We start from the raw sequence: 15,150 nt of genomic DNA on the forward strand, positions 1-15,150 counted from the left end.
AGCCAGGCGCTATGGGGAAAGGGCCTTGGAACAATCGGGCTTTGTCCGCCCCCAGCACCCCGTGCCATGCTCCTGGCACCTCCATTTCTCAAGCTCTCTTCCGGGCAGGCGGATGGGCGGCTTCATCAATAACTTCCCTTTGTCCCTCTCCGACTGTGCTGTGATTGTCCATCCACCTCTGGCCGGATACCGGGGCCCTTGACCCTCCCGGTCCCCCTCTTCCGTGTCTCTGTCCATCTCTCTCCCTGGCGGTGGTGGCGGGGCCTCTATCTCTTTTTCTCTGTCTGCTTCTGTCTCAGCATCCTATCTTTTTCTCTGATCGCCGTCTTTCCCCCTTGATTTTCCGTGTCTCCACTGACACTCTAAATCTCTCTTCTTACCTCTCCTAGCTTCCCCCTGCATTGCCAGGAGAAGCATGTGTATCCACAGAGGGGTGTTAACTCCTGGAGAAGGGGCGACCTGGAGGTGGGAGCCCCAGGGGAGCTAGTGGGACCCAGGGGGACTTCAGGACTTGAAGATTTCACATCGATATGGAAATCAGCATGAGACCTGGAAATAGGCAGGGATGCAGGAACACTGGGTAGCCACGTGGGAATGTGATGAGTAATGGGGATTCAGGAAGCCATGGAGGCATCCAGGGAAGATTTGAAGAGGTGTCTTTGAACTTGAGCTTGCAATCAGGAGGAGAATGGGGGTAGTTCAAGGGTCTGGCCCAGGTGGGGAAGCAACTGACTGGTGATGAGCTGGAGCCTGAGGGTGTGTGTGGCCGCGTGGCAGGAAATGGGTGTGGTGATCAGATGGAACGGGTGGGATGAAAAATGGAAGCTTTTGGGAAAGTCATTGGGTAATAAGTCCAACTGTTATGAATAATGTCTACCTCAGCAACCAGCGTGGGCCTGGCAGTACAGGTTAACATTTAATTCTTGCATTAAATCGAATTGTCACCACCTTTGCTCGGCCCCCATCACCTCTGGGATGAAAACCGATTTGGCCTTTGATATGCTCTGTCAGTCCTGTGTGTTCATTGGAAGGACTGACGGTGAAGCTGAAACTCCAATACTTTGGCCACCTGATGCAAAGAGTTGACTCATTGGAAAAGACCCTGATGCTGGGAGGGATTGGGGGCAGGAGGAGGAGGAGACAACAGAGGATGAGATGGTTGCATGGCATCACTGACTCAATGGACATGAGTTTGAGTAAACTCTGGGAGTTGGTGATGGACAGGGAGGCCTGGCGTGCTGCGATTCGTGGGGTCGCAAAGAGTCGGACACGACTGAGTGACTGAACTGAATTGAACTCTTGCCTGGAGAATCCCCATGGACAGAGGAGCCTGGAGAGCTATAGTCCATAGGGTCGTGAAGAGTTGGATGGGGAGGAAAGCAACTGAGCACTCAGGCATGCTCTCCGGGGAGGCTCCTCCCACCCCCACCCCCAGCCTCCTCCAGCCCTTCTCACTCACCTCCCCACTGAACTCAGCATCTTCTTCTCAGGACCCCTCATCCTCCCAGATATCAGGCTGGACTGCTCACAGCCACTGATCCCCAAGCACTGTGCCCCCACCTCCTCTCTCTCTGTGATCTCCTCTCTCTGTCCCCATGTCCCTGGTCCCAGGTCAACCCTGCTCCTCTCTGGACCATTATCGCAAATTCTTCCCTTTCTCTGTATCCTTCACTTGGCCTCAGAGGCATCTCCTTGTGTCCAGAGCTGACCCTGCCTTTGTCCTGCTCACATCCCTGGCATGGGTCCCTCAGCATCACTGGGACAAAGTCCCAGCCCTTCAGCATTCAGGGCAGCTCCGGCCAATAGAAATATAATGCCAGGGACACATGCACTTTTAAATTTTCTAGCAGCCACACAATTTTTTTAAGTAAAATATTTATTTTAATATCTCATTGAGCTCAATGCACCCAAAACAAAAAATTTCAATGTGACATCAAAATACAATTTTAAGGAGGCGGTTCGCTTTCTCATTTTTTACGTAGTAAGTGTTTGAATCCCACGTGTCTTTTACACATATGTGCATGCTGAGTCGCTTCAGTCATGTCCAACTCTTTGCGACCCCCATGGACTGTAGCCCGCCAGGCTCCTCTGTCCATGGGATTCTCCAAGCAAGAACCCTGGAGTGGGTTTCCATGCCCTCCTCCAGGGGATCTTCCTGACTCAGGGATCAAACCCAAGTGTCCTGTATAGGCAGGTGGATTCTTTAACACTTGAACCACGAGGGTAGCCCCTTTTATACTTACAGCACCCCTCAATTGGAACTTGCCACATTTCACGAGTCAGGAGCCACCAAAGTGAGTGGCTGCCTCATTGCCCAGTACAGCTCTGCCCCTCTTGTTTTCTAGGGCTCCAGCCTTGCAGACTAGACGTTTTCCTGAACCATTCATTCCATGTCTTCTAACCTCTAAGCGTTTGCTTATGCTATTCCCCTCTCCCACAATGCTCTTCCCACCTCCTCCTGGCAACAACTTGTCATTGCGTCATCATTGCCTCCTTCAGGAAAGCGTCCCTGAACACCACCCAACTTCCAGCCGCTTGCAGGTGGGTTGGTCACTCTCATCGAAGTTCCTAGAGCAGGTGGCTCCTTCATAGCAGCATCTGGGTCCATCTCCCACACTTGGACCATGCACTCCTTGAGGGCAGAGCCTAGGGCTGACTCATCCCTGTGTCCCAAGTCCCAGCACAGGTACTTGGCCCAGAGGAAGCCTTAGGAAATGTTTACCAAGTGACTAAATGACTTCATTACGCCCACTCCTGTTTTACAGAAAAGAAAACTGAGGCTCAGAGAAGGGAATTTAGTTGCTCAACCTCAAACACCCAGGGAACGATGGAGCCGGAACTGGAACTCAACTTCCATCATGGCCGTGGACATGGCCCATCTCTTGGGTACCACCTTTGGATCCACCTTACTGCTATGTGGGATGGGTAGAGTTTTGAGGAGTGGTAGAGAGCCCCTTGGGAAAGGAGGGAGGTGGTCAGCAGTGGGGAGTGGAAGAAGCTCTAACAGAGAGAATGAAGTGCCCAACTCTAGGCATTTGCCAGTGGCCTTCATGGTTTTGCCACCCCCACACGCCATGCATGCTTATCCCCTGCAAAAATCTTCAATGAAGAAGATGTTTGGGACTTCCCTGGTGGCCCAGAGGTTAGGAGGTCACCTTCAGGTGCAGGGAGCTCAGGCTCAGTCCCTGGTCAGGGAGCTAAAATCCCTCATGCCTTGGGGCCAAAGACCCAAAACAGAAAACAGAAGCAATATTGTGACAAATTCAAGAAAAGACTTTAAAAATAGTCCACGTTACAGAAAAACTTAAAAAAAAAAAGAAAATGCTTTATTTAGAAAACTTTATGAAAGTAGAAGCAGGAAGAAGAGCCAGAAGTCACAGACCATAAAAACCAACACTCACTGCAGGCTTACTCTATGTCAGACATAGTTCATGCACTTTCTGGATGTTAAATGTATTCTTTGTAACAGCCATGGGAAACAGACGCTATTTCCCTCATTTCCGGGGTGAATGGGGGACTTCCCTGGTGGTCCAGTGGTTAAGACTTTGCCCTCTCAATGCGGGTTCAACTCCTGGTCAGAGAGCTAAGGTCCCACACACTGACAGATGTGGCCAAAAATTTAAAGAAAAATTAAAAAAAAAAGAAGGGATGAAGGAATTTGAGAAGGAGGGGACATATGTATACCTATGGCTGATTCATGCTTATGCATGGCAGAAACCAACACAATAGTGTAAAACAATTATCATTTAATTAAAAATAAGTTAATTAAAAAAAAAAATAAAAGCACAATACCAGAAAAAACAAAAACAGAAACAACAACTACTTCTGTAAACCCTCCGTGGAAACACCGAATCTTATAATAAATCCTCCTGAACGTCCCTTTACTGAGATACGGTGATTCCCATTGTTTGCAGGTTCCTCCGCTCCAACAAGCAATAAACTTGATTTTTTCTACTTCAAAAAAAAAAAAAAAGGATGAAAGAAAAAAGGTGGGGAAGTGAGGCGCTCAAAGGCAAATAGCTCACAACTGCCAGAATGGGATTGGCACCAAAAAGCTGTTTCTAGAGTCAGTGTCTTTAACGACTACAGTGTACCGTCTGCCCAGAAAAAAGAATTTGTTTTTTAAAAAAATTCAACAAAAGAACACTCTCAAGTCATTGCAAACCAACCCACCTTCAGATTTGCATACACATCTGCCTAGAGGCATAGTCAACTATCCCCAGGCTGACCTAGTGAAACTGCTTTGCTTTGCTCTTTAAAAATGTTTAGATTAATATGGATTTAGAGAGAGGGGATGTTGGTGGAGCTTCACAAAGGTAGTGGCCAAATACTCTGACTTTGGCCACACTGCATGGCACGGGAAATCTTAGTTCCCTGATCAGGGATTGAACCTTTGCCTCCTGCAGTGGAAGTGCAGATTCTTAACCACTGGACCACCAAGGAAAGTCCCCCAAAGCCTTTTGAAATTCCTTAAACTTGACACTTAAACTTAAATATGCCAGCAAGTTTGGAATGTGAGCAAATTTGGAAAACTCAGCAGTGGCCACAGAACTGGAAAAGGTCATTTTCCATTCCAGTCCCAAAGAGAGGCAATGCCAATGAATGCTCAAACTACCGCACAGTTGCACTCATCTCACACGCTAGTAAAGTAATGCTCAAAATTCTCCAAGCCAGGCTTCAACAATACATGAACCGTGAAATTCCAGATGTTCAAGCTGGTTTTAGAAAAGGCAGAGGAACCAGAGATCAAATTGCCAACATCTGCTGGATCGTCAAAAAGCAAGGGAGTTCCAGAAAAACAACTACTTCTGCTTTATTGACTATGCCAAAGCCTTTGACTGTGTGGATCACAATAAACTCTGGAAAATTCTGAAAGAGATGGGAATACCAGACCACCTGACCTGCCTCTTGAGAAATCTGTTTGCAGGTCAGGAAGCAACAGTTAGAACTGGATATGGAACAACAGACTGGTTCCAAATAGGAAAAAGAGTATGTCAAGGCTGTATATTGTCACCCTGCTTGTTTAACTTATATGCAGAGTACATCATGAGAAACGCTGGGCTGGAAGAAGCACAAGCTGGAATCAAGATTGCCGAGAGAAATATCAATAACCTCAGATATGCAGATGACACCACCCTTATGGCAGAAAGTGAAGAACTAAAGAGCCTCTTGATGAAAGTGAAAGAGGAGAGTGAAAAAGTTGGCTTAAAGCTCAACATTCAGAAAACTGAGATCATGGCATCTGGTCCCATCACTTCATGGCAAATAGATGGGGAAATAGTGGAAACAGTGGCAGACTTTATTTTATGGGCTCCAAAATCACTGCAGATGGTGACTGTAGCCATGAAATTAAAAGAGCTTACTCCTTGGAAGGAAAGCTATGACTAACCTAGACAGCATATTAAAAAGCAAAGATTACTTTGCCAGCAAAGGTCTGTCTAGTCAAGGCTATGGTTTTCCCAGTAGTCATGTATGGATGTGAGAGTTGGGCTATAAAGAAAGCTGAGCGCTGAAGAATTAATGCTTTTGAACTGTGGTTCAACTGTTGGAGAAGAGTCTTGAGAGTCCCTTGGACTGCAAGGAGATCCAACCAGTCCATACTAAAGAAAATCAATGCTGAATATTCATTGGAAGGACGGATGCTGAAGCTGAAGCTCCAATATGTTGGCCACCTGATTTGAAGAGCTGACTCATTTGAAAAGACCCTGATGCTGGGAAAGATGGAAGGCAGGAGAAGAAGGGGACGACAGAGGATGAGGTGGTTGGATGGCATCACCGACTCAATGGACATGAGTTTGAGTAAACTCTGGGAGTCAGACATGACTGAGCGACCGAACCGAACTGAACTGAACCTTGACTCAGATTCAGAGGCCGGAAGAGATTGGGTCTCTGGACTCTGGTCTGAGGGAGGAGGGGGCTTTGCGTTGGAACACCAAAGGAAGTTAAGACATTCTGCAGGGACAGTGGAATTCCTGCAATACGCGGAGGGGTGGGAGAGTGGGAGGTGAGGCGAGAAGGAAAGTTGGTGGAGCTTCCACAAGAGGAGAATGTTGACTGGGAGGGAGTTCTGGAGGAGCAACTGGAAAGACTGGCAGGAGAGGATCCCTTTGTCAGCAGCTTCTGATGTGTGACTCCCTGGGGAGCCTCTGATGGCAGGAGCAGGGGTGTGGCCAGGCTGAGTCACTGGGGCTTCTCCCTCCTCCCTTTGTGAGGCCCCTTCTTGAGGACTGGAGCCCACCTACTCAGGTTCCCAGCCCCCCATTTCCCCTGACACCCTGGAGGCTGGGTGTTCACCCTCAGTCACACAGTCCCTTGTGTGACCCAGGGGTCCTGTCTTCCTGCCAGCCCTCTGCTTCCACCTCGTTCTCCTACTACATCACCTGTGGAATGCCCAGAAACACTTTCACATCCCTCTACACCCTGATGAAGTGGCATATTCTCTACTGCCACCCCTTTACTCTCTCTGCCTTATTGTTCTTTCTCTCTCCCATTTTACAGATGAGGAAAACTGAGACCTGGAAAATGGAGAAAAATTTACCACTGGGCAGGGAGGCAGGACAAGGGACCAAAAATCAGATACATTTTTCTTTCCCATCTCCCTCTCTTCAGGGTGTCTTCTCCTCCTCTTTGGAGCTCCAGAGCTTCTCCACCTTTGTTTTTCAGGCTATTAACGTGCACACCCACAGAAAAGTAAGTGGAAGGAAGCAGGCGCCCCATGACTATCACTGTATGCAGGTTGGTACACGTCCTTTCAGGTTTTATTTTGTGAATATTTTCATTTTACATAGTGAGAACCACATACACATGTATTTCTATATATTCCTTCCTTCATTTAACATCACATAGCATAAACATCCTCACATGATACTAAGAACTCTGCATAATTACTATCCTTAACAGCTTCAGGATATCCTTGCCTCAAACCAGCCTACTGTTTGAACAATCCACTGTTTCTACACACCTTCCGTGTTTCCACTATTTTGTTATGAAAAATAACATTGTGATAAATTCAAACTTTGCTCCACATTTTGGATTTCTTTTTTTTAGTAGGCAACTAGGAATCGCTAGGTCAAAGGTGGAGGACAAAACAAATGTCCCCACTCACACTGCCAAATCACCTTCCATAAAAACTGTATGAATTTACAGTTTCAGTGGCAGAGAGGGCTGGTCTCACTACATCCTTACCAACATCAAGGTTTTGTATTTGTTTTGGTTTTTAGGTCTGATTTGATTGGCTTACACACATATTGTTGAGGTTTTAACATGCCTCTGAGGAAAGATAAAGTCAAGTAGGACTGTAGGTCACTGAGGTCCTTATTTCTGTGAATTTCCTGTTCCAGGGCTACGGATGGAGAGATGGGAGTGGAGAGATTAACGATATCTTCTCATGGTCTGTTTTATCCAGTCGACATACTTGCAGACTTGGGTATAGACACCTGGGTTGTTGGCTTGGCTGCAAGGGAAACTTCCCCAGGACACCAGGCCTTGCAAGGTACCTTTGCACATCAGTGGTCCACCTGAGTCACCCTGGAAGGGATAAAGCAAATTGGCTTCAGCTTCAGAGCGAAGCTCCTGCCCCTGCCTCAGTAGTCAGTCTTTGTCAGGCGGACCCAATTGAGGAGAAGATAAACCACGTTCTCTAAAGACATTGGCTTGAGCCCCAGCCCGTGGGACCAATTACAGGGAAGGGGCGAGGCTTCTGGCGATCAAAGCCCCATTTCTTCCCAGTCTTTGGGGATTCTGGCACCAAGCCAAGGGAGGAAAGAGCAATATCTCCAGGGGATGGATAGATGTGCGAAAGGGGGATGGGGTGGCTCTGGAACCCAGGGGACAAACTGATGACATAATTGACAAGGTCCAGTGCAAAATGAAAATGCAAAGAACTCCCTGGAGGTCCATTGGTTAGGACTTGGCACTTTCACTGCCGGTAGCCTGGGTTTGAGCTCTGGTGAGAGAACTAAGATCTACCATGTGACTTGGTATTGCAAAAAAAAAAAAAAAAGAAAGAAAGAAAGAAAGAACGAAAGAAAATGTGGGCTCTGTAGCTCAAAAAGTATTAAAAATTTCAAAACAGCAACAGGAATGTGTTAAACCAAGCGTGGGACTCTCCCAAGTGTGGGACCCTGTGGCACTGTAGGACTCGCACATTCAAGAAGCCAGCCGTCACTAGGGGAGGAAGAGGAGGCCTTACTCTTTGGGACACAGTTTCCTGTCCCATCACCCCACCCCTCACACATATGGTCCCCCCATTCCTGACAGCTGAGGGTGCAGGTGAGAGGCAAAGGAGTCGGGGTGGGGAGGTAGGGGGCGAGAGACAAGGAAAGGCAAAGAGTCACAGAGGAAAGGAACCTAGGGGACTTCCGTGGTGGTCCAGTGGCTAAGAATCCACCTTCCAATGTGGGGGGACATGGGAGCTCAGGGAACTAAGATCCCACGTGCTGTGGGACAATGAAGGGAAAAGAAAAAGGAAGAGAGGTATAGCAAAGGATGGAGAAGAGGCTGCCAGTGGGGGTGGACGGGGCAACACAGATGGAAAGAACGAAACGAAATTCAGTGTAAAGAGAGATGTGGGAAGATGATGTTCAGACTCTTTGCGACCCCATGGACTATACAGTCCATGGAATTCTCCATCCATGGAATTCTCCAGGCCAGAATACTGGAGTGGGTAGCCTTTTCTTCTGCAGGGGAATCTTCCCAACCGAGGGATCGAACCTAGGTCTCCCACACTGCAGGCGGATTCTTTACCAGCTGAGACACCAGGGAAGCCCAAGAACACTGGAGTGGGTAGCCTATCCCTTCTCCAGCGGATCTTCCTGACCCAGGGATCGAACTGGGGTCTCCTGCATTGTAGGTGGATTCTTTACCAACTGAGCTATCACAGAGAGGGAGTTACAAAGAAGAGGGGAGAGAGCATTCTTGGCCTAAGACTGGGTCCCAAGGGAGGGGAGTGAGACCTTAGCTTTAAGCACGCAATCTCAGTAATTGCAATAAATACTATTTTAATGCAATACCTTAAAATTGAATTTAATATGAAAAAGTTCATGATGAACACTGTATCCCAATTTTAGATAAAGCGTTAGGTACCAGGCTGTGCTGAGACTCACTGAAGCCTGAGGCAGATGAGAAATTCAGTAAGACTGAGGCTTCTTTATTGAAAATTCTGATATTTTGTTAATCGTGGACTTTTGCATGAATTGACAAAAAAAATTGCATTAGAATGTGATTTATCTTGATTACTGAGTTTTTTGGGTGCCTCTTCCCCTGTAAAGTTTGTGTTTGGGGGCTTCACTGGCGACTCAGTTGGTAAAGAATCCACATGCAATGCAGGACACCTGGGTTTGATCCCTGGGTCAGGAAGATCCCTTTGACAAGAAAATGGCAACCCACTCCAGTGTTCTTGCCTGAAGAATCCCATGGACCGAAGAGCCTAGTGGGTTATAGTCCATGAAGCTTCAAAGAGTCAGACACGACTGAACGACTAAACCACCACCACTGTGTTCATGGATTGTGATACTCAACAAAGATGTCAATTAAAAAATAAATACAGTTTGTGTTTGAAGCCAAGGCCACACATGCCTACCCATTGGCCCCCAGGTCCCCCACCCCCAGACCCTCCCGTTCATTTCTCTGCCTCATCCTCAGGGTCACATTAGCCTGCACTGGGCTCCCACTACTGACCTGAGCAGAGAATGGGGGTAGTGAGAGCTCAGAAAGCTGAGCCTGGGGCGGGGGCTGCAGGGGTGATGGGAGAAGGCTCCGCACCAAGGTCAGGTGCAGAGATTGTGGGTGAAGGGGGACAACGGGGGCTCTATGCTGAGATGAAGCAGCCGGGGACCCAGGGCAGGGGAGGAAGGGGGTCTCACGTTGCAGGCATTGGTGCTGGAGTTGGGGATCCCAGCACAGAGCATGGAGTCTCCCAGCAAGTCCTTGTAAACCTTCTTGCAGTCTTGGGGAGAGATGAGCTTGACGTCTGTGCACATAAGCTGCTCTGGAAAGGTCACTGCGGGATGGGGAGGGGTGTCAGTCAGAGATCTGGGGTCCGGATGGGGAGAGGATGGAGGTCCAGGATTCTAGATCCTGAAGGACGACGGGAGGAGGGGTGGGGGATCCACATTAGGATCATGAAAAGGGGGCCGACTCCTGGTCTCCTGGGTCTGGGGGAGGAAGGGTCAGGGTCCAGGACCCCTGAGTCTCCCAGGCAGCCTCACCATCTGGACTGGTGGTGGTGCCCCAGCCGGAAACGGTGCACGTGGTCCCAGGGGGGTCGCAGCGGGAAGGCAGGTTGACTTTCTTCACACTGGATGACAGCTTGGCCCGGCCGTTTAGCTTCACCAGCATGAGGTCGTTGGCGTGGGTCTGCGTGGAGTAGCCCGGGTGGCGGAAGGACCGCGTGGCCTTGATCTTCTGGCCGCCCGCCAGCCGGTCACTGCCCATGTGCACGTTGTACCCACTGGAGGAGGGTGTAGTGTTCAGAGAGATGCTGTGAGTGAGACGGGGGGCAGGGACCCAGAGAGAGGGGGGCAGAGACCAGAGAGACGGGGACGGGGACCCAGGGGAAGGGCTGGAAGTGCTCACAGCGCCCCTGCCCACGTACTTCATCATGCAGTGGGCAGCGGTGAGCACCCACTGCTCGTTGATCAGCACACCTCCGCAGTGGAGCTGACTGCCCTTGAGCAGGGCCACTTGCCAGGGCTGGGAGCCTCTTGGACACGGGACTCCATCAATAATCTTGTCCCCACTCTTGTCGCCCTGGTCTGGACAGAGACATGGAGGAACACATGGGCAGCAAGCCTCAGAGGAAGGCTGAGTCAGCAGCTGAGGGATTTGGAGACAGATGGAGACAGACAGACAGACAAGCAGACAGGCTGGAAAGGAGAACAGTGCAGAAAAAGCAGGAGATGGAGACGGAGAGAGACAGGGGCAGCCCACTCAGAAGCCCAGGGGGAGCAGCTCGTCTGGGGGCCACCGCCGAAGCTGATGGGAGAGACGCTGTGTGCCGGACACAGGGTCTGGGGGGCACAGAGACCCCGGGAGGCAGAAGGAAGCAGGAAGGAAGGAGGCAGGAGGCAGAGGAGTCTTGTTTTCCGAAGGAGAAGCTGCTGGAGCCGGGGGAGGCCCTGAGCAGGCACGCCCCAGAGAGAGCAGCCCCTGAGGAGGGTCAATGGGGCTGAAGATGGGAGGTCGGGGATGAGGGCAGCCCCCCACCCCCACCTCTGGGCTGGTCTCCACCGTCCTGTGCAGCAGATCCCAGGGCGAAGGTCAGCAGCAGGATCAGCAAGGTTGTCGCCATGGTGACCCCTCTGAGCCTCTCAGGGGCTGCCAGGCAGGGAGGTTCTCTTCCGATGGGGCTGAAAAGGACACAATTCAGGAAGCAGGAGTCCTAGCCCGCAGCCCCTCCTCCCTCAGACCCAGGGGTCCAGACCCCCAGACGCCCTTCCCCTGGGGACCCAGGAAGCTGGGCTCCCATCCCTCCCCAATCCATCAATCTGTATTCCTAGTTCCTTTTGCCCTGAGACCTCAAATTCTAGACCTCCAGCCCCTCTACCGTCAGAACCAGGCGTCCAGGCTTCCCTCTGCCCCCGCCCCTCAGGAACAGGAGTCAGGGGTCCAGCCAGCCTCATCCGCCCCCTCTCCCCGCTCTCCCCCTACCGGAGATGAAGCCCCTTCTCAGCTCCGGGAGGTCAGATCCGACCCGGGCGCCAGACCAGGCCAGGCGTCTCCAGCCCGGCGCCGGGCGGCTGTCTTATACCGAGTCCACTCCCGCCCCCGCCCTCGGCGCCCTGGGGTGCAGGTGGGGCGGGCTCTGGGACGCCCCCTCCCGCGTTCGCGGTTGTCTGGAACCCCTGCGGCAGCCCAGGCGCTTGCACTCGGCTCTCTCCACCCTCTCACCCCCGCGCCTTCGGGCCGGCAACCCCGGGTGCAGCTGCGGAGGGAGGATCTAGACGCTCCGGCCCTGGGGGCGGCGGGGCGGAGTTCAGCGGGAAGCAGCGCTGAGGAAATGGGCTCTGGCTGGGCCCTCCTCCGGGGCCGGTTTCTTGCCCGCATCCCCTCTCAGGGATGTCGTAGACCCTGTACCCTAATTCTCACCAGTTTGGGAGAATTCGTTCAGGCTGGAACCCGGTCGTCTTTGAACCTGAACCCATTCCCAGCCCTCACACAGGGTTAGTTGCTCAGTCGTGTCTGACTCTTGGCCACCCCGTGGACTGTAGCCCCCAGGTTCCTCTGTCCATGGGATTCTCCAGGCAAGGATACTGCGGTGGGTTGCCACTCCTTTCTCCAGGGGATCTTCCCTACCCCAGGATCGAACCTGGTCTCCTCAATTACAGGCAGATTCTTTTTAATTTAACCCTCATACAGGGTATGAATTAAAAAGAAGATGCTCTTTCCTAACTGGATAAATGCTTACTGTTATCAGTATCATCTGTGATTTCATATTATACCCAGATTTCTATACATACTCTGTATTTATAACAAAAGTGTCTGTATTAAACATTATCTAATTAATATCACCTCTTTCTTTATGAATTACCTTGAAGAATTTTTCCTCTTAGTATATTTAGATGGATTCCCCTTCCTTCTTAAGGGTTGCATAATACTATTCCATATTATAGCTGTATCATGATTTATGCAATCTGTTTCAAATTAGAGTATGTTTGGATAGTTTTAATTGTAATAATGCTGGGTTGTGCTTCCTTGTACATTCCTCTTTGCTAATTATGTTCATTCAAGAAATATTTACTGAGCATCTGTTCTGTGCCAGAAATTATTCTGGCTCCTGGGGACATTGTGGTCAGCATTCCTTCATACAAGCTCTTGTTCTAGTGGGTGGAGACTGGGAATAAAAAATAAGCATATAAAATACATGCTTTGTTTATTAGATGTTGGTAAGTACTGCAGAGAAAAATAAAAGCAGGGAAGAGGGACAGGGAGATACTGGTTTCCCCTACTCTCAGGGACCCCTGGGGTTGTATTATTAGGAAGATTCCACATGAAGATGGCATTTGAACAAAATCTTAAAGGAGTTGGTGGATGGGTCCATGTGGCTTCTTGGAGGGAGTGAGTTCTAGGCGGAGCAAATGGGCCAATAAGTTAGGCACGAGGCATGAATAGAAGGTTCTAGAAGGGGAGCCCTTTTTGAAATTTTCATTTATTCATTTTTGGCTGTGCTGGGTCTTCGTGGCTGAGCGAGGGCTTTCTCTAGTTGTGGTGAACGGGGGCTGCTCTCTGTTGCAGGCTCGGGCTTCTCATTGCAGAGGCATCTCTTTTTGCACAGCACAGGCTTTAGGCGTGTGGGCTTCAGTAGCGGTGGCTCGTGGGCTTCAACAGCGGTGGCTCATGGGTTCTACAGAGCGTGCTCAAAAGTTGTGGCCCATGGGCCTAGTTGCTCCTAGGCACATGGAACCTTCCCTGACCAGGGATCGAACCACTGTCCCCTGCACTGGACGGCGGACTCTCATCCACCGCGCCACCAGGGAAGTCCAAGGGAGCCCTTTGACTGGAGCTGAATGAGTGGAGCGCAGGGCAGGTGATGAGGTGAGAGAGGTAACAGGACTCGGGTGACACAGGATCTTGAAAATCAGTGTAGGACTTTGGCACTTACCTTGAGTAAGGTGGGAACCATTATACCTGAAGGCCAGTTCCTAAAAGTGGAATTGACCCCAGCTTCTAAATCAGACCCCCAAAATGTGATCTGGTCCTCAACCCTGAGCCTAAATCTTACCTCAGTTCTGACCCCTAACCAAACTCTAGGTTTGTCCCATAATTTGGCCTATAATAGACATTACTGTTGTCTACTTAAGCATTCACTCCTTCTGCCTTTCTATCAGAACTCCAATTTTGTTTGGATAATCTTTTGTCCTCATCATGACTATGAAGTTTACTGCACCAAGCAGGAAAACCATATCCTGCCCACCAGGGATTGGTTTAGAAATGAACATGTGATGCAGGTCTGGCCAATGAGGAGTGAAGGGGAGACCCCTGGGGCTTTCTTATTTTCAAAAAGAGACACTGGCAGAATTTTCTTTTCTTTCTTCTAGATAGTACCCCCTCTGGAAGTAAATTTTAGAAGCATGGCAGCCTTCCTGGGACTGGGGAGGGAAGTGACTAGTGGACCAAGCCAAAACACTGCAGATGGTCAAGCAGAGAGATCAAGTGATGTAACAGGATTTGTACTTTCAAAATATCACTCTGGCTGCTATATGAAGGACGGATTTTAAGGGGGTGTGGAGACATGAGAAAACTATTGTTATTGTTCCAATGAGAGTTGATGACATCATGGATAAAGCCATTTGGGAGGTGGGGATGGTAATAAGTGGAGGGATTCAAGGTGAATATAGGGGAATCAACAGGTCTTGGCAATGGATTAAATAGAAGCTGTGGAGAGGGAGACAGATGTTAAGACTTCGAAGTCTCTCGCTTGATGGATGGAGCTGCCATTCACTGAGAAGACATGGCTGGATATGATCAAGTGCTCAAGACAGAGTGAAAAAGACCCCACTCTTTTTCACAGAATGACGAGGAGGCTGAAGAGAACCCTAATCCTTACTTTGACACAATTCTCAACACCAGTCTTGTTTTTTTTTCTTAATAATGCAATTACTTTATTATAAGCCTGAATGTCACCTAACTCATATTCTAAAATGTTGTATGGGAAACAGAACAAGTTAGTATATTAAAAGATGGTAGTCCACCTTCTCATTCCCCCCTCTAGCATTGATGAAGGATATGGTCAAATTATAGACATTTTAAAAGGTAACACATAGATTTCACTTTGAATTCTGACCAAGCTTGGAGCATGGTATCTGATGGTAGAAGATACAGATACTGAAGCTTTGTTGTTGCGGAGCACAGGTTCTAGGCACGTGGGCTTCAGTAGTTGTGGCTCATAGACGCTAGAGAGTGGGCTCGCAAGTTGTGGAATCTTCCCGGACCAGGGACTGATCCCTGAGTTCCTATGTGCTGCCTTACCCCATCCTCCCGGAAAAGAAGCAACATCTATTTCTTGTGCACCTACTATGTGATGCGTCAGGTGCCTTGTGAACCTCATCTCTGTTCCTCTCATGGGTCCAAGTGAGGACTGTCTTCCCCACTTTATAGATGAGAAAAGGGAGGTTTAGAAGAAGTTAGAGGGCTTCCCTGGAGGCTCAGTGG

The 15,150-nt window shown here is 49.6% G+C and overlaps 1 protein-coding gene across 1 annotated transcript; it reads right to left on the minus strand.

Annotated features, from left to right (window-relative positions):
- Positions 1-6,732: 6,732 nt before the first annotated feature.
- On the minus strand, positions 6,733-11,837 carry KLK7 (kallikrein related peptidase 7). Its single transcript, XM_043437815.1, has 7 exons — positions 11,650-11,837; positions 11,212-11,348; positions 10,595-10,754; positions 10,209-10,450; positions 9,864-10,000; positions 7,255-7,527; positions 6,733-7,138 (listed from the first exon to the last, which is right to left on the minus strand). The coding sequence occupies exons 2-6, from the start codon at positions 11,288-11,290 to the stop codon at positions 7,372-7,374; spliced, it is 774 nt and encodes a 257-aa protein (XP_043293750.1). The 5' UTR covers positions 11,291-11,348; positions 11,650-11,837; the 3' UTR covers positions 6,733-7,138; positions 7,255-7,371.
- Positions 11,838-15,150: the final 3,313 nt, after the last annotated feature.

The sequence above is a fragment of the Cervus canadensis genome, chromosome 18, assembly GCF_019320065.1.
Source record: "Cervus canadensis isolate Bull #8, Minnesota chromosome 18, ASM1932006v1, whole genome shotgun sequence".
NCBI lineage: Eukaryota > Metazoa > Chordata > Mammalia > Artiodactyla > Cervidae > Cervus > Cervus canadensis.

Excerpts from the sequence above, each read along its gene's own strand:
- KLK7 (XM_043437815.1), bottom strand. The coding sequence starts at position 11,290 with ATGGCGACAACCTTGCTGATCCTGCTGCTGACCTTCGCCCTGGGATCT. Across the intron at positions 10,451-10,594 it reads GCTGCCCACTGCATGATGAA|TGGGTACAACGTGCACATGG; the intron begins GTACGTGGGCAG and ends ACCCTCCTCCAG. Across the intron at positions 7,528-9,863 it reads CCAGCACCAATGCCTGCAAC|GGTGACTCAGGTGGACCACT; the intron begins GTGAGACCCCCT and ends TATCCCTTCCAG.